This window comes from Engraulis encrasicolus, chromosome 19, assembly GCF_034702125.1.
Source record: "Engraulis encrasicolus isolate BLACKSEA-1 chromosome 19, IST_EnEncr_1.0, whole genome shotgun sequence".
In the NCBI taxonomy this organism is placed as follows: Eukaryota; Metazoa; Chordata; class Actinopteri; order Clupeiformes; family Engraulidae; genus Engraulis; species Engraulis encrasicolus.
Window position 1 is genome coordinate 42,470,648 of NC_085875.1, and position 22,608 is coordinate 42,493,255.

Below are 22,608 nucleotides of genomic sequence, written 5' to 3' on the forward strand. Positions count from 1 at the left end.
GAGAAACCCACAAAGGTGGAGGACAGGAGAGGGGAGTGGAGGAGAGGAGAGAAAGGTAGAATAGTAGAAAGGAGGTGAGGAGAGAGGGGAAGAGAAGAGGTAAACAGAGAAGAGGTAAGGAGGGGCAAATATAAAGGTGGCGAGGAAAGGAGAGAGGAAATGAAAAGAGAGGAGGGTAAACGGGTCCCAGTCGGTGCTGGTGAGGAAGAGGAGGAGGAAGAGGAAGAGGAGGTGATGCCGCAGGGGCCTTTGTCTCCAGACATTGATCTTGGCAAACACAGAGGGGGCGCATCACGACAGAGAGAGAGAGAGAGAGAGAGAGAGAGAGAGAGAGAGAGAGAGAGAGAGAGAGGGAGAGAGAGAGAGAGAGAGAGAGAGAGAGAGAGAGAGAAAGAGAGAGAGAGAGAGAGAGAGAGAGAGAGAGAGAGGGAGAGAGAGAGAATGCAAGCAGCAGCAGTAAAGAGAAAAAGGGAGAAAAGAGAGGAGAAAAGCAAAGCAAAAGGTGAAGAAGAGAAAATGAAAGGGAAAAGGAAAGGAGAGAGGAAAGCAGCACTGACGGCAGCAAGAAAAGAGAGGGGAGAGTCAGAAAGAAAAAGCAGAATATCAAAATAATGCCAAGAAGCAAAACCTAGCGGCACGACCCTCTCTGTCTGTCTATCTGTCTGACCGTCTGTCGCTGCACCATCACAGAAGCTCGCCAACCAAACCCTCCTCGTCTGTGTTCGAACAATAAAGATATTTGGGAGCCGGGATTCGGTTACCATGGTAGTGATGGACGACAGCGAGCGTGAGGAACGTGCATACTCAGTGCTGTGTGTGTGTGTGTGTGTGTGTGTGTGTGTGTGTGTGTGTGTGTGTGTGTGTGTGTGTGTGTGTGTGTGTGTGTGTGTGTGTGTGTGTGTGTGTGTGTGTGTGTGTTCGTGCATGTGCTGCACGCACGTACCATGTTGCAGGCACATGCATGCGTGTGTGTACTCGGGCACTTGTGAGTGTGAGAGTGCTTGTGAATGTGCGGGGGTGCCTGTTTCTCTGATCACGAGTGTGCATGTGGCTGCATTCTTCTGTGTATGTGTGTGTTCATGTGTGTTTGGAAGTGTGCTTGTGCATGTATGAGTGTGTGTGGGAGTGCATATTTGTGTGTACGTGTTTGTATGTATCTGTCTGTGTGATGGATGATCAGAGCACAGCCTGGCTACAGCAGCTCTTTCTTGTTGTTTGGGTTTGGTGGGCTGTTTGCCTGCGTGTCTGACTGACTGACCTCACCGACCGTGAGACAGTATCAGTACCAACACCACCACCACCAGCAGCAGTAGTGGTTGCCCTGACTGACTGCCTGTCTGACCACCTGACCAATAGAACAGCATCAGCACCGGGCAGCAGCATCTTTGACTGACTGCCTGCCTGGGCGAGAGAACCGTATCGCTCCTCACCGGCAAGAAGGCTCCTCACCGGCAACAGCAGCATCCCTTTCTCTCACTCTCACTGCTTGGCTCAGAGACAGCGGCACGACCGGTTGCAGTATCCCTGCCTGTCCCCCTGCCTGCCTGCCTGCCTGGCTGTTCCCCTGCCTGCCTGCCTGCCTGGCTGTTCCCCTGCCTGACTGACTGTCCACTCTGCTGGCCAGCGACTGCCAGGGACTTATCGCCTCGCATCAGGACCTGCCGGACTGACGATGGGACTCTTGTCAGTCATATCTGATGCAGACTACATTCACATTCACAGGCACGGCACGGCACGGTATGGCACACAGCACGACACACAGCACAGTCTAGTTGAGCCAAGTCCAGCCAACACCTCTGCCCCCTCCCTCCATCCTCCCTCAACACACCACCAACACACACACACACACACACACACACACACACACACACACACACACACACACACACACACACACACACACACACACACACACACACACACACACACACACGCACACACACGCACACACTCTCCACTCACTGACAGAACAAACACACACACACACATACAAACATACAGTTTCTCTTTTTCGTCCTCGCTCTGTCTCTCTCTGTCTGTCTGTCTGTCTCTCTCTCTCTCCCTCTCTCTCTCTCTCTCTCTCTCTCGCCATCCGCTGCACATCACAACAGTTTAAAGCGGCGTAAATGAACTACAGGGCTTTTCAGGCACAGGCAATCTGGCTAATGTCTCGGTGTCTATCCAGGCATTCAGCATCTGCATTCAAACAAACACAGGCTCCAGACAGCATGCTTTATACCGTGGGCAAAAATATCGATCATCCTACGTCAGCTACCAGACAAAAACAAGTAGAGATTCCCCTTTAGTTTTTTAGTTCAACTATGATCCTAGTGGACAATCTGAGACTCTACTAAAATTCTTGCTTGCAACCCCCCCCTAGAAAAAAAACAGAAAGGGGGGGATGGGGTGGGGGTGGGGGAATTCCATATAAATATTGCCTTTTTTCAAAACACATATTGCCAACTTGCTTTTTTCGAAATTCAGATTGTTACCAGCTAAATGATTGCTTAATTCCCGTCCTTTTCCCCCCCCTTTTTTTCCGTCTTCAAAAGAATGACAATCGTTCTCGATCCATAGAAAACCTTTGGGGGCAAGCACAGGGGAGGGGAGGTTACTTAGAAAGAGGAGACAAAAAGGGCACACAGGTATATCCATTATAGGTTATTTTCTCTACTCCCAAAGGGACTTTTGATCACCATCTACTACTTCATGCTGGATGTGTTCAATGTCTCCTCCTCCTCTCTTATAGACTTGCAGTCTTTCCTCCTCTCCTCAGCTTGCTGCAGTGCTCCCCCCTCTGCTCCCCCCACACCTCTGTATTCACCAGTCGTCTGTTCTGTTCCGAGGCATTGCACAGGGAATACCTCCACTGCTTGTGCTTGCACAAGGGAAAAATAAGAGGGAGAGGGAGAGAGAGAGAGAGGGAGGGATGGGGGATGAAGGGGGAGTGAAGAGACGTTAAAGTCCTTCCTTTCATTCTTCTCTCGTCACTTTTAAACTCCCCTCCTTTCATCTCGTTGGAAAAGCATATTCCCAGACACTCCTGCGGCAGCACTATATGGACATTAAAGTGTGTGTGTAGTGTGTGTGTAGTGTGTGCGTGTGTGTTGTGTGTGTGTGTGCTTGTGTGTGCTTGTGTGTGTGACTCCAATGTTGTCTATATCATGAATCATATTTCCTCCAGATAGCACGCAAGCAGCGTGTGCTTGCGTGTGTCGTGCCGTGCCGGGGTTCAGTGTCGTGTGCAATGAATCAATCAATCAGTCTGCGAATCAATCAATCATTTCTTATCCATCCATCCATCCATCCATCCATCCGGCCGTGTCGCGGTGTCATCAGACGTAGTCCTGCAGGCTGTATCCGGTCTTGTTGTCCATGGGCGAGAGCGAGCAGTACTGGTGCTGCAGCTGCTCCTGGTGCTGCTGCTGCTGCAGTAGCTGCTGCTGCTGCTGGAAGAGCATCTTGTCCGGCGGCAGCAGGATGAGGTCGCGCGGCCCGCCGCCGCCATGCCTCTTCCCCGGGCACGAGGCGCAGAAGATGGAGCCGCCGGCCAGCAGGAACCCCGCCGCCACGAAGGCCACGTAGAGCGCGCCGCCCGGCTCGTACTTGTTATTGGGCGGCACGTTGGAGTCCAGGAAACTCTTGATGACCTCGTCGGTGAACCAGCAGGCGGGCACCAGGCACAGCAGCCCCGAGAGCAGGAAGCAGGCGCCGCTGGCCATGGCCGAGTGCTGCTTGGAGCGCAGGCCCCCGCCCCAGCGCGTGCACTTGAGCCCCAGCGAGGCCAGGCACAGGCCCAGGGCGGCCATGACGCACGAGAGCACCATGGTGGTGCGCGCCGTCTGCAGGTAGGCGGGCAGCGCCAGCACCGAGTACTTGAGCGTGCAGCTGAAGACGCCGGTGCTGTACCAGGTGCAGTCCATCCACAGGCCTTGCATCTGCGTGATGGCCTGGATGATGTTGGAGCCCACGTCGGCGCTCACCTTCCAGTTGGGCAGGAGGGTGGCCAGCGTGGCGCCCAGGATGCCCAGCAGGGCCAGGGCGAAGCCGAAGATCTGCATGCCGGGCGAGGCCATCATCCCCAGGCCGTCCCCAGAGGGCAGCATCCACGGCCACGGGGGGGCGCTGGGCACCACCGCCGCCACCGCCTACCTGCCTGGGTTTATCTTATCCGAGAGCTCACGTCTGACGCCGGCGCCGACCACTGCCAGCCCACCTCACCTCTCCTCCTCCACCACCTCCTCCTCCTCCTCCAATGGTTCTCTTCTGCACTGCTCTCTTCTCCTCCTTGTTCCTGGCACCTCCACCACCACCACCACCACCACTGTCTGTGTTGTATCTCTGAGAGCTATGCTTTTGAGACCGGGTGGTGTGGTTGTTAACCACCTCCTCCTCTTCCGGTTCTCTTCTGCTCTGCTCTCTTCTCCTCCTCTTCTTCTCCTCCACCGCCTCTCTCCGAGAGCTGGCTTCTGACGCCGGCCCGCTCCAAACACTGCCAGCCCGGCTCCCCCCCCACTCCTCCTCCTCCTACAGTTCTCTGTACAGGCTCTCTTCTCCTCTTCCCTTCCCTGGCACCACCACCACCACTGTCGCCGGGGTATATTTCCACAAACTCCTGGCGCTGCTGCTGGTGCCGCTGTCACTGCCACCCACCCTCCACCTCTAGTCCCAGCGGCTCCTCTGTTTGGAGCTCTTCTCCTCCGTTAAGCTGTTGTTGTGGCTGGTTTATTTGTTAACCGCGGCCAGCCTCACCTCCACCTCCTTCTTCTCTCTGCTCCTCTCTTCTTCTTCTCCTCCTTCTCGTGCCCGCTGTCTGAGTGAGTGTCTGCAGGAACCTGGCACCGGGCGCTCAGCCCCTCAGCTCTCCGGCTGTGGCGGCTGCAGTTCCTGATGGGTTGAAAAGAGACGGGGACAGTGAGAAATGGGAATGAGCCGCCTGGTCTCCTCCTCTCTCCTCCTCCTCCTTCTCTCTCTCTCTCTCTCTCTCTCTCTCTCTCTCTCTCTCTTTCGCTCTCTTCTCCTTAGTCTGTAGTAGTATCTCTCTCTCTCTCTCTCTCTCTCTCTCTACCACTTAAGACCAACAGCAGGACTCGCAGTCCCCTATACACACACACAAACTCTCTCTCTCTCTCTCTCTCTCTCTCTCTCTCTCTCTCTCTCTCTCTCTCTCTCTCTCTCTCTCTCTCTCTCCCCCAAGAACAAAGGGAGGCTGCCGGATGCAGGCAGACTGCCACTGCTATACTGCTGATCGGAACCGGAGGACCTGGCTTTTGTATGCCTGAGCATTTTTTACTGCCTTTCTCTCTCTCTCTGTCTGTCTGTTTGTCTCTCCATTCAGTCTCCCCTCTGTCTATGTGCCTCCCTCTAGCCCTGCTCTCTGTCTTAGCCTATGGTCAGCACCTTTTAAACTGGTATTGGAGAGGAGATGGAAGTTTCTGGTATTACGCTAATTTTGTGGGCTTTTAATACGGCTGCATCTAATATTGGAGAGCATAAGACTGTGTTTATCTGCAACGTAATGGCTAGACATCCACACAGAAGGTGATGATTTCTTTACACTTCCACATCCCCGTTAGTTCTCTAGTCACCACATCACGTCAAATCACATCGTCATCAGATGAAGTTTTGTATGGTTACAATTCATTGTCGTTTTTTCTTTCCAAGCGCAATTTTACGACCGGTATGTAAAACGCAATCTACGTTAGAATGGCATTCTTTCTGGCATTTGTTCAAGGACGTATTCAAACATTTGTTTAGAACGCAGTGACTGAGCGAGCGGAATGTAGAGATGCTTACCTCGACTGCTGCAGCGGGTGCTGCTATACGACGCGTCAGGTTCGTTGCTGCCACTGAATGCACACACAGAAAACGGGAGGAAAACACGCACACATACGGAGGTGAGGGGGCGAGGATACAGCCGCACACGTCCATTCATCTAATGCATTATGGAAAGCCAAAGCGGCCACATTTCGGATCAAAGTAGCACGTTAAGATTGAAATTCGCCCGTTAAAAGCGCCCGTTTTCCCGGAATACGGGCGCTTTTTTCGCCGTCTTTCACCAACAACGGCCGCTCTGTACGCGCGCCATGATGCGTTGGAACGACGCACGTCACCGACGCCCGTAATTTCATGTCAAAGCGCGCGTTCCTGACGCGCGTCGCTACCGAGACAACGGGCGTTGAAGACGTGCGTTTTCCTAATATGATAATAATGTCCATCCTTCTTTTCCGAGAGCCAATGCATTTGAAGTGGTTGCGGCCAATCGCTGATCAAGACAGCCAGACCAAGACAGTTCATCACAGATGAATAACAGGAAACAGGAAACTTTCTGATTAAAATGTTAGTGCAATCAATGACAAAACACTTGCTTAGGTCAGAGCAGTTTCGAACACCATAGCTCATGTTCTTTCTCTCTCTCTCTCTGCAAAGGTTTTGTGATGTTCACCATCTTGCTGTTTTGTGTAGGCCTACTTTTGTGGATTGCGAAATGACGTAATAGCGCCGAAAATGGCAGCCTTGTTTTTCGCTCCTCATCTTTCTGATATAGGCCTATTTAATAATATTAGGCCTACTATGTATCAGAGGTGGAAGCAGTAGGCCTACAGAAAATGTGTAACCTCTGCAAAGGTTTGTTGAGTAGCCTACATTTTGACCCAAGTAGCTAAACAGCATAAACACCTGTTGTGCTGAGGATTGCATGCAGATAGGGTAACAAACTATCCATGACTTTTCACTGGATACCTAAAAAATGAAAGAAAGCTGAGGTGGATCCATCCGGAAAAAAAAACTTCCAACTACTCACCGAGTAGCTAGCACCTGGTAAGTGTCTTTCAACATTTGTTTTATACTAGTAACCTCTTAATACGTAAAATATAGGCAATTGAAGTGTAAGGTGGCATGTAGATGACTTGTCAATACAAGATGCTTTCCATAAGAAAGCATCAATGCAGAGTTATGTTCTACCTAGCTATGCCATAGCAGTAACTGGCGCTATGCTAAGATATTGTTATGCTGAGATATTGAGAGTACGCGTGTACATAAACACGGCATTTTTTAGTGCTCTTAGTAGAAAAGAAAGTTCAGTGTTATGGTTTAAATGTAAAAGTAAACCATGTGTACATCTCTAGCGCCGAATTTCCTATAGGCTTACTCTTCATAGGCTGTCATGAAATGCCAGTCACATTATCCATAACATCACAGGCCTACCCAGCCTTCATGTTGTCCTTGTAATTAATGTTAAGTGTAACACTTAATGTTTTCACAAAATTGTCTGCCTTCCAAAATGAGACATCAGTGGCCTAATGGTTAGGGAGGTGGTCTTGATATTGGGGCAGGTGCGAAACCCATCCTTACCTCTCTCCTCATCTCCATCATGGCTGAAGGGCCCTTGAGCAAGGCACTTAGCCCCACAATGCTGCAGGGACAGTAACCAATTCACTGTGAAAAACTTGGTTGTTTGGGATAAAAATTGTCATTTAAGTATATCTTTCTATTTCTCCAGGTGAGAAGAGCAATGGTCTGATGGCTGAGATTGGATGTATGGAAGAGACCGACGTCCAGCACACCAAGCCAAGTTTAACCAATTAACTTACCAATTTCAGCGTCTGCACCAGACCATTTCAATGTATTAATCAGATCATTCAGTTGTTCATAGACTTTATTTTTAGACACAAATTACACATGCATTTTAGGGTTACAATGGTGATACGAGGGGACGTCTATCCTGAGATGGACATACAACACATGTGCATTTTACATTAATGAATGGTTCTCTGAACTACTGTGGTATCCTGACCCGAGTTCATATTACTTACATGCAGCATAATCCAGGCACCAAAATACCCATGTAACTGGATACGTACATATGCTGGAGACAATAGAACTAGAGTAATTAGTTTTAGACTAGACTCAATATACTGTAGACAGACAAAGAACATGTTCTAAGTTGTGTACAATAAAATACCAAAGGAAATGCCTGGACGGACATCATTTCAGTTATTTCATATACATGTATGTTATTATCACAACTACTGTGTGTCATCACTGACTACTCCCACAACAGGTACAGGTCAGGAGATGAATGCATCAAGGGAGGAATGTGGGGGTAGGCACGGTGGATAAGGAGACAAGCATCACTGATAGTGAGGCCACAGTGGGTTTACATACAGTGTTCAATCTCGCCCTCCAACCCGAGCCTGCAGTTCACCTAGGGAGCGCTGTCGAGACAGCAGAGCTCATAAGGCTGGCGCTAATAAATGACAATTGTGCTCGCTGTCGGCTGAAACTTGACAATATTACTTTCAGTTCTGAGAAACCAATGTGGATTTAAATGAAATGTACAATAACCTGGGAGTCATGCCCTTCTGATTTCTTACAGCTTTGGCATTTATGAGTCAGGCTCCGCTAGCATCTTGCTAACAAAATTGCTTTACGGCCGTCGTGATCACAGCAATGCAGCCGGGCGACCAATCCAAACGCAGTGTGTGAAGCCACTCGTGATGTCATATTGACAATAAATATGTATTTTACAAAGATCCACCGAGTTTAAACATTCAAACTAAGTGCTGTTTGAAAGGGTAATTTATCCTGCCTTTTAGAAAAATAAAATGAAACGATGATACCAATTCTTTCCCAAAGCAATGGCAGCATCTGTGGTTGAGCTCCATGGGACCCTATTCATTCTAACAGCCTCTGCGCTCCTTGGCCCTCCTCTGCGCTGTCTGGATGGCGCCACTTAGTGGACAGTACCACCCGGAAAAAGTGGCGAGATTCCTCTCTCGTACTACCCATAAACACTCTGGTGAGGCGCTGGCAAAGCCTAAGTGAAGCCTCTCAGGCAACTTCTTCATGATGGCTTCCTGTGCTGATAAAAAAGGAAAACATGTTATTTAAATTAATATGGTAATGCATTGTAATATACATGTGTTAGACAATGAAAACATCTGACATTTTGGTGTGGGAAGTTTCATGGATAAATTGGACCACCTTGGTGGCCAGTGTACATTAATTGCACATTGCACTAAAGAGCAGTGTGTGAAGGCTCAATTAACGGGGAAAGAGCAAAGCACATAACAGCATGGGTGACAAACCAACATTAAAAAAAATTCTGGTGCATATTTGACCAAGATAACAAGTCTTTATGATTTATTAAGAGCCACGGTATCCAAGGTAATATCTGCATACCAACAAGAAGGATGATCAGACATGCGTCCACAGTTAATCCTGTTGGATGTGGTTCATCTTGGTGGTATGCAGACATAACCTGGGATAGCCCACCAAGAATTTCAAAATTTTTAACCCATTATGTTGTGTGCATTGCAATATTTTGAAGAGAACTGTGAGAACTGTTATTACCCTGCTAATTGAACCTTCACACTCTGCGTCAGCTTCCGACACCAAGATGTTTCATTGTCTAACTCCTGTACTGTTACAGTACTGATTGAATTAATTACCGGATGTAGCACTATGTTGTCTGAATTTAAAAATGTGATGCCAGCCAGTAGGCTAAATAATATTTATCACAACTCACTATTCATTTATTTACCTGTGCTGCTAGGATGCAATTCTACACCATCCTGACGAACCCTGGGCACATAGAACAGTCTCATCCTTCTTCACCATGACTCATGGTTTTAGTTTGGGTGCTGACCACCTGACTCTGATGAACCTGCAATGACAAAATGATATACATCTATGTATAAATATATACATCCTATTACATTATAGGCCTACACTGGAGGTATAGCATAAATGGAAAGAGAAAAAAAATGCATGTACCCCTAGATATGCATAAAGTGTAAATGTGTGCAGTTCAGTAATAGATGCTTCAGAAATGAGGATATACAGCATAATGATGAGATACACTGATAACAGGTATGCTGTGCTCAAGATTTCAAATGAACCTTTTTCATCACCTGCCAAATTGGCTAATAGACGTTTAATCTCACCAATGGGTCAAAGTGGCTACTAAGTTTTATTTTGTACCAGCCAACCTGAGTTTTCACCAGCATTTGGCTGATTGCAATGTTAATTTAGAGCTCTGGCTGTGCTTTTCCTTCTATTGAGGGGAACATATCTTCTCAGGTTTTATTTATGCATAAACTAATCAAAGTGTAGGCTAATAAGCGGTGTAATGTTACACCGCGTATATGCCTACACTTTGATTAGTTTAAGCATAAATAAAACCTGACTATACGAGTCCCCCGTATCAACTGGCGACTCCATGTAAACACAATGATTGGTCAAAACGAAAGTCTCAATCCTGGTCTAAATGAATACACCCCAGATTAAGAGTGACACTTAAATTTACGTCCAATCTCCACTGCTTCTAGCATCTGCAGTCGCCAGTTGTTACGGCCAAAGATACTTTTTCACACCGGTAGTCTGTCCTAAATGTGTTTCTACATGTCTAACAATTCAACACCTTTTGAACACAATACAACAACATTGAAATAAGCTTAGGCCTACTTCTTGTTGCATTGTGGGTTGTGTCTGAAACAACAATGAAATCCAGTTGGATCAAACGTAACGAGTGAAACCGAGTTAACCTTCACAATACGTCCGAGAAGAAAAATAAAAATATGAAGACCTGTCTGAAGCAAAAAAAAAAAATACAGCATTGAGTGGTGTTGTATGTTAGCATCTTACCTGTGCCATGAGGAGGATGCCGCCGCGTTGATGAGCCATCAGTGACGAACTGGTGCATAAAGTTGCTTTGTAGTAGGCAATGAAGAGGCTCGGTGTAAAGGTAATACATTTAGTGAAGTAGTTTTAAATTGACACGGAATAAAACAATCCACTGCAGGCAGAGTGAGTACGTGCTAGCAGCAACAACATGCACTTCTTCTTCTCCTCCCAGGAACCGTATGCCCCAAAGATGCCATCTAGTGGCGCAGAATACAATAAGGTTTTGTACATAATTAAATCTGCGCCAGTGTAGAGTATCCAGCACAATAATTTTAACATTAGGTAATTTTGGCATATTCGGCAACGCTTATTTTTCTTTTCTTTTATCTCAAAGGCGAGAGAGCAGCCTGCGAGTCCTCAGTAGAACATGTTCTCTACGCAGGATCTGATATCACCAAGGATGAACGTTTTAGCCGGCCAATCAGAAGTCAGCAGCAAGAGAAGAGCCCGCCTACTCATGAAGTCGTACACCTGAAGGTCCAGCGAGTGAAGTTGGTATCAGTGTGGTAAGTTTATTCTCAAGTTTGGGCTTTATATGACAGTAGGCGTTTCATTTCAAACCATCTACGAGTGCAGATATGTCTTATGAGCAGAAAAGACTCGTGTTATTACGGTGCCAATGTATTTTCTTTCGTAAAAACAATACGCTAGTTAATAGTTAGCTACCATAATAGCTTATCTAGTTAGCATAACTACCCAGTACAATGAACAGCTAATAATGATGTGACCTGTACGTGTGCATTTATTGTTTTGGTAAATATTGTTAATCGCCGTCGTCACATTTCGTCTTGACATCTGGTGAAGAGGGCAAAAAAGTATTGGGCTGAGTGCAAGCAGCTACATTTAGAACAAGACGAGGGAAAACTCACTGTAACACTATGCTAGGTCCGACAAGGTTTTCATATCGAGTAGACATCTGTAAATAAGGCTTGTGTTGGTTTAATGTAGCGATTGTTTTAGGATGGGGCTCCGTTTAAGTCATTAAATCTGCACGCACATAACCGTGTTGCCCTGGCTGGTCGTAATGGTTCAAAGCGCCTACGTGCAACTTTGAAGTTGCAATTCATCCTCCTGTCACTTTCGAGCAGCTACCGGTAAAATTTGCTGAACCCTCGCTCTCGTCCCCGAAACAGCATCATCACCAGTGTTGGGCAGTAATGCATTACAAAAGTAATTAATTGCCTCTACTACTGTAATGCATTACAGGGCAAAAATATGTATTATTAACTTAGTTACAATGCTTACAAGTTACATTTCAGTGTGGTGGGTCAGAAATAAGCTACTGTATTCCTGAACCTGGTAGTTTTAGTTTGCATGCTGCCAAAACACCTCTTGGGTGGGAGGTAAAAGTCATGACTCATGCAAAAGTAGTGTAATGCCTTATATTTTAAATATAGTAATGATTTAGTGTAAGGGATTATTTTGAAAAGACAGTAACATAACATGTAAGCTTAATCAGTAGTAACTTGCCCAACACTGATCATCACCCATACGACATGCATTTCATTTTATTATAACCAGGGTGCGATTTGTAGTCAGGGATTGTCCCCCCTTGTGGTCTTGATATCGCCACTTTTTCTGCATGATTTTATCACAGTTCAATGTAATTCCATTGATATCGCTTACAATCTGAAACATATTCCCCCTTCTGGTTTTCCAGATCACAAATCGCACCATGATTATAACCATTGCATTACTCTGGTTATACAGTAGCCCACTACTTTTCATTACATGTAATGATGTAGAGATCTAGAGCTAATATAATGCTTCTCCCAGTAGGCCTAATGGATCCACACCGTGACCTAAGTGCACTGGACCCTGTTGATATGCAGCCACCTCAGCTTCATGAAGAAACTGCAAGATGTGAGTTAACAGAGCATATGCTATACCTTCTAAGTGTGAGATTACACTAGTAATGCTCTTGTAGCCTATGTGCCTACCCATGTTTCATGTTCAAGCCATATGTGGACCAATTGTTAGATATTTAAAATGATCATTGTGGACTAAATTTTTTTTTTATTTTTTATTTTATTTTAATTATTTATTTCTTCAAATGCTACTATTACTATGTCAGAACGCTATAAAGGACTTTTAGAAAAAAGAACAACAAAATACCTCCTCTTAATGTATGTTCTCTACAAGTCTTCTGTTGTCCAGTCTTGCACTTTAAATGTCTGTATGAGCAATGTCTACGTCCATACTGTCTATGTCCATGTATGAGTACTGTCTATGTCTATACTGTCTATGTCCTTACCTAGATTAGTCTATGTCTGCATGGGAGAGCAAGAAACGCAATTTCAAATTCTTTGTATGACCAGTGCATGTAAAGAAATTGACAATAAACTTGACTTAACTTAACTTAACTTAAATAAATTATACAAATGGCCAAGGTTTGACATCCCCGCTCCATGAGAAAGGCCTATACTTTGCACAACCTGGAGTGAATGCCTACTGTGTCTTTTGTTTCCTGCTAATACTGTATCATTGTAATAAACACAACATTCTTTTGCTACTTTACCTGTCATTTCAGTCAGATGACTACACCGTTTCAGATCTACTCATCTCGCTCACCTGTCCACCTGGATGAAGGATCACACTCTGCAGCTGAACATGTCCAAAACCAAGCTCCCAATCAAATTGTTCTAGGTTAATCTCTAACAACAACCTTTTTCTTCCTGCATTGTGCCTTGCTGATTTTGTTTGTTTGCACATGTGACTGAGGTAGCCTGGTTTTACCAGACCACATTAATTGCTTCGTAAGTAATTTTAGGTCTGGATCCTTCGTGTCCTTGAGCACCAGGGCGGGAGAAGTGAGCTCAGCTCTGATTTGAAATGAGCTCTGTCCAATCGCTGACAATTGACGTATGTTATTCTGCCAAGTGCATTCACGCCGGTTGTCAGTGTTGCCAGATGTACGATAATTTATACCATAATTTTGTTCTTCCGCCGGTCAGGTAGCGTATGTCACACTTAGTATACAAAGCTTGACATGGTACCATTATAGTCCCAAGATGGAGCAAACAACACAGGTGTTGACATTATATAGCATGGGCAACTTATGATGAGGAGGGCCATGTTTTTTTCAGCACCAGCATCAGGGGTTCACATGACCACAGATCTGACTCCAATTTACAGAGTTGGTTGTTCTCTAACTGTCCATATTGTTTGGAAGGAATATAATACTCTACCTGTATACTCAATACTCTATTGGGCAGTCATGGGTAAGCAGTTAGGGTGTCAGACTTGTAGCCCAAAAGTTGCCGGTTCAACTCCCGACCCGCCAGGTTGGTGGGGGGAGTAATAAACCAGTGCTCGCCCCCATCCTCCTCCATGACTGAGTTACCCTGAGCATGGTACCGTCCCGCCTTGCTTCTTTGGGGCACCATTGAGGGCTGCCCCCTTGCACGGATGAGACATGAATGCACTTTCGTAGTGTGCAGTGTTCACTTGGGTGCTGTGTCACAATGACAATGTGAGTTGGAGTTTCCCAATTGGGCTTTCACTTTCACGCTTTCACTCTATTGGCCCACAGTACAATTACAACATATTGATTCAGTAATCGTGTTTAAAAAATATGGTCATTATTTTCTTAATTAGGCCTACTGTTTTATCTATAGGGCGCATTGAGTGAGGAGGCGGGCTGCATGTGGCCCCCGGGCATCCATTTGCCCATCCCTGTTGTAGAGTGAACTACACAGTGATTGCTGTCTATAGCAGTGGTTCTTAACCTGGGGTTAGTGTTGAGGTTGTGGCCAAAATTCTGTTAGAGAACATTAAAATTAGGCCAAATCAGAACCAAATTAAAAAATGATGGTCCCCATTTAAAGCCATAAAGATTTTGATTGATGTCTCTTTGTAATTATAAAGGATGATATTAATCACCTGAATCATTTTTAGCCTATTGTTGGACATTGCAGCCTAAAGGTTGTCGGTTCGACTCCCGATCCACCAGGTTGGTGGGGGCAGTCATCAAGCAGTGTTCTCCTCCATGACTGAAGTATCCTCAGCATAGTACCGCCCCGCCGCACTCCTCCCTTTCCGGCGCCATTGTGATTTGCCCCCTGGCACGGATGGGGCATAAAATCGATTGCTTTGTGTGCCGTGGAATGCTGTGTCACAATGACACTGGAAGTTGAAGTTACTTTCACTGGGTTATTTAATGGAAGGTACCGTCATCTATTACCTATTAGAAGTAGAATTTTCCATAATTTGGTATGTTTTTTTTTTTTACTGATGGTCTTGGATAGTAATTAGAACTGTTTTTTGCAGCAACTGGATAGCTACAAATCCATCCAAGTTTTGAAATTGAAAGGGTGCCCTCCCCTTTCCACATTTTATTAAAACTGTTAACCTACTGTTAAAGGAGCAGTCCTGCCAATTTCAATATGCTGTTGTATTATTGCTCACACTACCCTTGACTTGTTAGTACATTGCATTTTTCGGCTCAGCCCTTTCCGAGATCTGGGCTATTCTAATGGGGGCAGATTTTGTTTACATTAAAAACTATCTACTCCAAATATTGATGCATAACCTTTTGGATGATTTTGGGGGGTGGGGTAAAAATCTCAGGTACTGACAAGTCCAGGGTAGTGTGTGAGCATGACGACTGCATGTTGAAATTGGCTGAGCCTTTTAGGAAGCCGGTTGCATGTATGTTGGAAACAATATTTGACAGCGTCTTAGGTTGGAAACAATATTTGACAGCGTCTTATACTGCAGCGTCTTATCTCTACTACAAATTATGATGTAAATGTGGATTTATTTTTTATGACATGAATACCAGGCTCTACTGTATTTGAAGAAACTGACAATAAAGCTGCCACTTGTTAACATGGTGTTGCATTTCTGTCTGTTGATCTACAATGACGTGGTTCTCTAGCAACAGCTGAGCCAATCAGTGCAAAGCTCATAAACATTATGGACAAACCGTTTAAGTTCTCCTGAGAGGTGTTTTTGGGCGCAATAAAATGCTTTGAAATACACCATCAAATAGCCTAACTTTCCATCTAAAATAATGTTGCATACCAGGTCAGAGAACACCAAGGATTATGAAAAAAAGGTGGACATGGCAATGTAATTAGAGTGGCATGGCCTCTTTCACTTAAAATGTTATTTGAGTAGGCCTAAGTTATAGATACTTTATTAGCTTTCCTCTTTCCTCTTCCTCTTGTTTATTTTTCTTGAATATCGTCCTCCATAACCTCTATCTCTTGCTCGGCACCAGCCATCATCCAATACATTGATACAATATAGTAAAATAGTGGAAATGCTGTGTGCGATCCGGCACAATCTTTCATTTCCGGCGGATTGTGGCATTATTGTGCATGTCATTTAGTCTCTCAGTCATTTTTTTACTCAGTCAGGCCAGGTTCCAGTGTAATTGAGTAAAGTAGGCTACTTGGGTCCAAATGTAGGCTACTCAACAAACCTTTGCAGAGAGAGAGAGAGAAAGAACATGAGCTATGGCGTTCGAAACTGCTCTAAGCAAGTTGATTGCACTAACATTTTAATCAGAAAGTTTCCTGTTTCCTCTTATTCATCTGTGATGAACTGTCTTGGTCTGGCTGTCTTGATCAGCGATTGGCCGCAACCACTTCAAATGCATTGGCTCTCGGAAAAGAAGGATGGACATTATTATCATATTAGGAAAACGCACGTCTTCAACGCCCGTTGTCTCGGTAGCGACGCGCGTCAGGAACGCGCGCTTTGACATGAAATTACGGGCGTCGGTGACGTGCGTCGTTCCAACGCATCATGGCGCGCGTACAGAGCGGCCGTTGTTGGTGAAAGACGGCGAAAAAAGCGCCCGTATTCCGGGAAAACGGGCGCTTTTAACGGGCGAATTTCAATCTTAACGTGCTACTTTGATCCGAAATGTGGCCGCTTTGGCTTGCCATAATGCATTTCCTTAGCAACAGTATATTAGAGGACATCCCAATCATGGACCACACGTGCTTGCGCGCAGCGTTTGAAGAGAGATCGTGTTTCCTCTACTCTCCCTCCTCGGCTCTACAGAAAAGCGCTCCTACGTCACATCAGTGGGTGCTCAGACCGAGACGACACGAGTGATTTACTGTTTTGCTCCAAGTTCGGACCTTTTACATATTGTCTGCCAATTCATTTTTCACGTACGTCTTACGCATGGCGCCCTTATTTAAGAGCGCAAAAATAGCCGTCTTATTTGCTTCGTTTTTTATTTACTTATCAATCGGTAAGTATTGATTGTTGACGCATACCAATACATTAGATCAACAGCACTATTTGTTTACATTAAATTGACGGCTAAACGCGGAATATGCGTTCAAAAATGGTGCATAACATTCTTATTTCTCTGACCAACATACTTCAGTGCTACACTGTCCAAAGGGAGTTCGTGTTGCAGAGAGTGCGGGGTCCGAAAGTATCCAAAGTAATAGTCACCTGCGCTATAGCCAGGGCTTTGCTTCAGTGTACTGTGGTTGGACTAACCAGCTTCTGCGTCAGCTCATTTCAGTTGCCATGCGGTAGCCCGCATGTACCCGCAACAACACCAGTTCATGACAAGACATGTCAGTCATTTTCTCTCTTTCATTTTGCTCCCCGGGCCTTGATAATTAGCCGCTAATTACCTGAACCTTTAGTCTGACACATTTGAAAGGAACAATAAACATACAGGCCCAATTTACCCTTAGTTACCAATCTTAAGAATGTTAATGATCTTAACATTTTTTGTTCTAAAGTTTGTAAGGTAAGACTGTATAGGATAATGTACTGTATAATTAACTATTAATATATAAAATATGCACAAGAAAAATAACATCCACAGACTATCTTCACACGCAACACTGAGAACACACAAACCTGTAAACTTTTCCTGTGCATTGGTTCTTTCTTCATTAGCCCTCTGTGGTGGTAGACAAGAATAGAAATTTCCCTCCCTCCCTTTCTCTCTCTCTCTCTCTCTCTCTCTCTCTCTCTCTCTATCTCTCTCTCTCTCTCTCTCTCTCTCTCTCTCTCTCTCTCTCTCTCTCTCTCTCTCTCTCTCTCTTTGTTTGTTTGTTTGTTTGTTTGTCTAGTCGAAAAGGTGATGCATCATCAGGCAGTGCTCATAGCCACAGACATCCCACATATATGACCCCCTCTCAGCAAGAGCATCCATCGGGGGTACCCAGTCCCAGCATCAGCAGCAGTAGTAGCAGCCTGGTTCCTCCAGGAGGCTTAAGTCCCAGATGCTTCTCTCCCCTCTCTCTCCCTGCCACCTCCTCCACCTCCTACAAGGACGAGGACCAGAACTGGAAAGGGGGGGAGGGAGGGAGTGGTTACCAGCGGCCTTGATTCCTGAATGACAAAGAGGGCAACAAAAGAAAGGCAGGGGAATGGGAGACAGAGGGGGCGAGTTGATGATGATAATTATAAGCATGATGTCCCAGTTGGATAAAAAAAACCCTGAGAGACAGAGAGAGAGACAAGCGTTATCTCTGGTTCTCTTAGTATGGCTCAGCGGGGGGGACTTACTGGTCTGTGAGATCGCATAATCAGATTCCCGAACGAGGACCTGAGATGGATCTCCTGGTCTCACACACACACACACACACACACACACACACACACACACACACACACACACACACACACACACACACACACACACACACACACACACACACACACACACACACACACACACACACACACCTTTTATGACCTGGCTGACCAATCAATGTATGTAGCTTTTTCCCTCTTGATTCTGTGGTGAATCAATATAGTGTGAGAGCTGGTGAAAACAGCCTTGACAACACGTATACAGACACACACACACACCACGGCATACACATGTGGGGAAAGCCCGAGCGCTTTACGTTTGCTTGTTGGGGACAAGGTGACCTTCAGATGTCATGTTTTGGGCCCAGGTGGTTTACAGCCCTTTATGTCCTCTGTTGTGTGTGTGTGTGTGTGTGTGTGTGTGTGTGTGTGTGTGTGTGTGTGTGTGTGTGTGTGTGTGTGTGTGTGTGTGTGTGTGTGTGTGTGTGTGTGTGTGGCTTCACACCAAGATCACACAGGGAATTGTGTGAGAAAAGTGTATATGCACCTCCATTTGAGTGTGTGTGTGTGTGTGTGTGTGTGTGTGTGTGTGTGTGTGTGTGTGTGTGTGTGTGTGTGTGTGTGTGTGTGTGTGTGTGTGTGTGTGTGTGTGTGTGTGTGTGTGTGTCCATCATTTTCTTCTCACCATGAAGGATCACATTGAGAAATCTGTGAAAGTCTTTGTGTGCGTGCGTGTGTGCGTGCGTGAGTCCATATCTGTTTCCCTTTCTTCTCACCATGACGTATCACACAGGAAAATGTGTGTGTGTGTCACTATGTGAAAGTGCGTGTTTGTGTCAGTCCATCCCTGTCCGTATCCCTTTCTTCTCACCATGCAGGATCACACAGAGAAATCTGTGAAAGCCCTTGCTGGGCGATCCTACTGCCGAACCAGATAAATACATAAATAAATAAACAACAAACAGTGGGACTGGGAAATGGAACAGGCGGACAGACAGGCGGGCGGTTAGCATGTACCGTGTGTGTGTGTGTGTGTGTGTGTGTGTGTGTGTGCGTGTGTGCGTGTGTGCGTGCGTGCGTGCGTGCGTGCGTGCGTGCGTGCGTGCGTGCATGTGTGTTTGCTTGCGTGTGTGTGTAAGTGTGAGCTGAGGCGGCGATGTGTGAAGCCACATCTCGCCGGCTATTATAAGCATGGTGCCTGTGCTTCATCACCTCGCCCGTGCCATTTGTGAAGGCATGAGTGGACAGCCAGATTGTCTTTTTCTCCCCACATGATGGGGTTTCATACCTCATTAGCATACCTCGCGCCTGCCCTGGGTAATTGCATTGTAAATGTAAATGGGTGAGATCTTTGGGATTGCCCCTCGGTTTCCTTCTTTACACAGGGCCTGCCTGTGCGTGTGTCATGCAGTGCGTTGGAGGATGGTTGTCTGTTTAAGCATTAAATGGTCATATAATTACAAATTGGGGGTGTGATCGTTAATACAATGCTAGATAATTAGAATTGAAGGAAGAATAGGGGTCGTTGTTTGGAATGGACGTCGTGGAATACAGGTAGCCTCTTACTGCAGAAGGGGTCGCAGATGGGCCCATTCACTATTTGCTGAAAATACTCAACTACATCATAACAACATTGCTATGACTTTGACGAGAGCCTATAACAGGTTAAGACATAGCCATTACAATTTTGGTGACAGTAAGGTTACAACATAGGCTCTGCACTAAGGGGTTAAACGTAAAGCTTCATTCTGTATTCAGCCATTTAGGGTTTTTTTCAGCTTTAGAGTTGGTCAGGTCTTTTCACCCATCTAAAATGGGATATTGCCTATATTATTTCAAGACTTTGATCAAGACCGATAACATGTAGGCAGTTTCATAGAAAGAACTCAGTAAGGATTTAATGAATGCTTTTATCATCCCAGCCAATCATGCTCTCTCAGTTGTCCAAGCCAGTTGAACTAAAGGATATTTTAACTCATTTAATCAAGAAAAAAACAATAAATTACATATTCCAGCATGGTCTTTTTTAACTCTAAAGACCTTCAGTAACTCTTTAGTGGCTTGAAATATACTTTGCAGACATTCTGTACTGTTACTATGCTTCCTAGGTGAGCTACTTTGCTGCTTTGCAGCACTATGCTTTTCTCTCTGATACCAGCTTATATTCTCCCCTTCTCCTGTCAAAACTAATGTGCTAATGTTAATTACTGTGCATGTGCGCACACTCTCACACAGTGAATTAATATTGCAGACCTAAGCCGTGTAGCTGCGAGCACTGTTTGTTGACGTACCTATGTGGATTACTTTTTTGCTCTATGCATAGTTGGTTTGAATTGTAATCATTTTCAACATGAGACGATGCTTAATTGTGCATATACTCTGCAGAATATTGCTTTTATCACGTGACCAAAATGGTGAAAAGTGATTGGGTGGTGGTGACTAGTCTTCAAAGTAGAACATATAGCATTCCAGAATCATTGAAAAAGTGTATCTTGAAGATCCTATAGTGTATATTGGTCACTCGAAATTACCTCCTTGTAGAAACATATAATATAGTTGTTGTCTCTTTCATTTTTAGAACCATGACTATATCTCCTATCTGCAAGAAAAACAAAACAACACATCAACTAAAGAAAAAAATATCTCTCTTACCCTGGGAAAATGCACCCTGTCCACAACCTCAACAGGGGGAGCCCCTTTCTCAGCTGATCTGTCAGTAACACTTGCAGGTGTAGTACTGTAGGATGCTCCTGGCTGCCATCAACCAAGACTCCTTTCAGCCCCCTTAACCTGCCCGCCTATTTCCTCCTCCCTACTATTGAACCAAAACAGGTCATCCTCACTTGGTAAGGTGTACTTATGATTAATGTACCACCCTGTCCCTCTTGTAGGGCCTGTAGTATGTCCAAAATCTCCCAGTGCCTCTCTTGTGTCCTATTGTTTCCCCTTTGCTTTTGAGTAGAGTGGGGAAACAGACAGCTTTTCAGGTGTTGAATTCCCTGCCGCCCTGCCACTGTAACTGGGTTTATTCCATGCCAGAGATGACAAATTACAGTCTACTCTCTTCCTCTTCCTCTTCCTCTCCTCCTCCATCTCTCTCTCTCTCTCTCTCTCTCTCTCTCTCTCTCTCTCTCTCTCTCTCTCTCTCTCTCTCTCTCTCTCTCTCTCTCTCTCTCTCCCTCCCTCTTGGTTTGAGGAGAGGTGCAAATGGGCACGGGGACCTGGAGAGAGGTACAGGAGCAGGATAGGGCAAGTGCAGTGTAATAGAGTAACCACCCCCCTCCTTTGTAAAAAGCTGTGAAGGTTATATACAGGAGATCTGCCGTGATGTGTGTTTGAATTGGATTTTAAGAGCAGAGGGGAAAAAAATAGGATTAAGCCCTGTGTGGTGGAGGGGGGCTTTATTCATTTACAGGCTATGCCATAGCCTTTCCAAGGACATGGCTAAACAGCTATTTTTTCCAGCTTGAAGGAAAGAAATAAGTTGTTGAGGTTGTGTGTTTTTCCTACCATACACATCTTGGGAAGATGGAGGAGATTCAGTTCACTAATGAATGTGAAACTGCATAAATTTGCGGGGAAAATCAGCAGGAATGTTTTGAAGTCTTATTTCTCTAAACAAAAAAAAATGACTCGTAAATTGGATGGTGGAGAGACTGCAAGAGAAAAACAGATTCGTTTGCATATGGAGATGCTTACATAACAATCCAATTTAGACGATGGGATTTGTTAGGGAAGCCATCCGGGCTTACACTTTCATGTTCATTTTCTCCTCTCACTTTAAAAGGTCCGCAGAGTACAGAATTAAGAGGGCGGCAACTCCATTATTAACATGTACATTTCACAAGACCTCTCACCCCCCCGTGTGAAAACTTAGAACCTATAGGACTTCAGAGGAGTGATGCAGCAGTAGGCAGGGCTGGACTGGGGGAGAAATAGGGCCATGGGCACTTTTGTCTTAAAGGGGCCCCTCATAACTAGTGGTGCATACTTTCTTTTTCCACATTTCTGAAAATAGGGCCCCCACGAGGGTGCGGGGCCCACCGGGAAATGCCCGCTATGACAGATGGTCAGTCCAGCTCTGGCAGTAGGATCGTGTGCCATAGGATATGCAGTAGGGCCAATAGGGCCTCAACGCTAGCTTCATTGTTGCATCATGGACTTTCACACAGGGCTTGGACTGACATGGGCAGGAAGTTAAATGGGATGGCAGGTTCATAACACATTTTACATGTGGGGCTGCTGTGGTACCCTGCCCTGGCACACCTGTGACACTACAGAGAGTAGCTCATGGGGATCCAGGTTTTAGTTTGGTCTAGGTCATGTCCCCTTTCTATCCTAGCCCTCCCTCCCGCTCATTTCCTGTCTGTCCTACTCTTCACAACACTGTCCCAATAAAAG

At 45.6% G+C, this 22,608-nt stretch overlaps 2 protein-coding genes across 2 annotated transcripts in view; one reads left to right on the forward strand and one right to left on the reverse strand.

The window, feature by feature from the left end:
• Nucleotides 1–22,608, forward strand: part of tfb1m (transcription factor B1, mitochondrial) — a 65,084-nt gene that overhangs the window by 28,765 nt on the left and 13,711 nt on the right. The gene's annotated exons all lie outside the window — the stretch shown is intronic.
• On the reverse strand, nucleotides 3,333–4,194 carry LOC134470200 (claudin-20). Its single transcript, XM_063224227.1, has one exon. It carries the CDS (start codon nucleotides 4,104–4,106, stop codon nucleotides 3,336–3,338), a length of 771 nt encoding a protein of 256 aa, XP_063080297.1. The 5' UTR covers nucleotides 4,107–4,194; the 3' UTR covers nucleotides 3,333–3,335.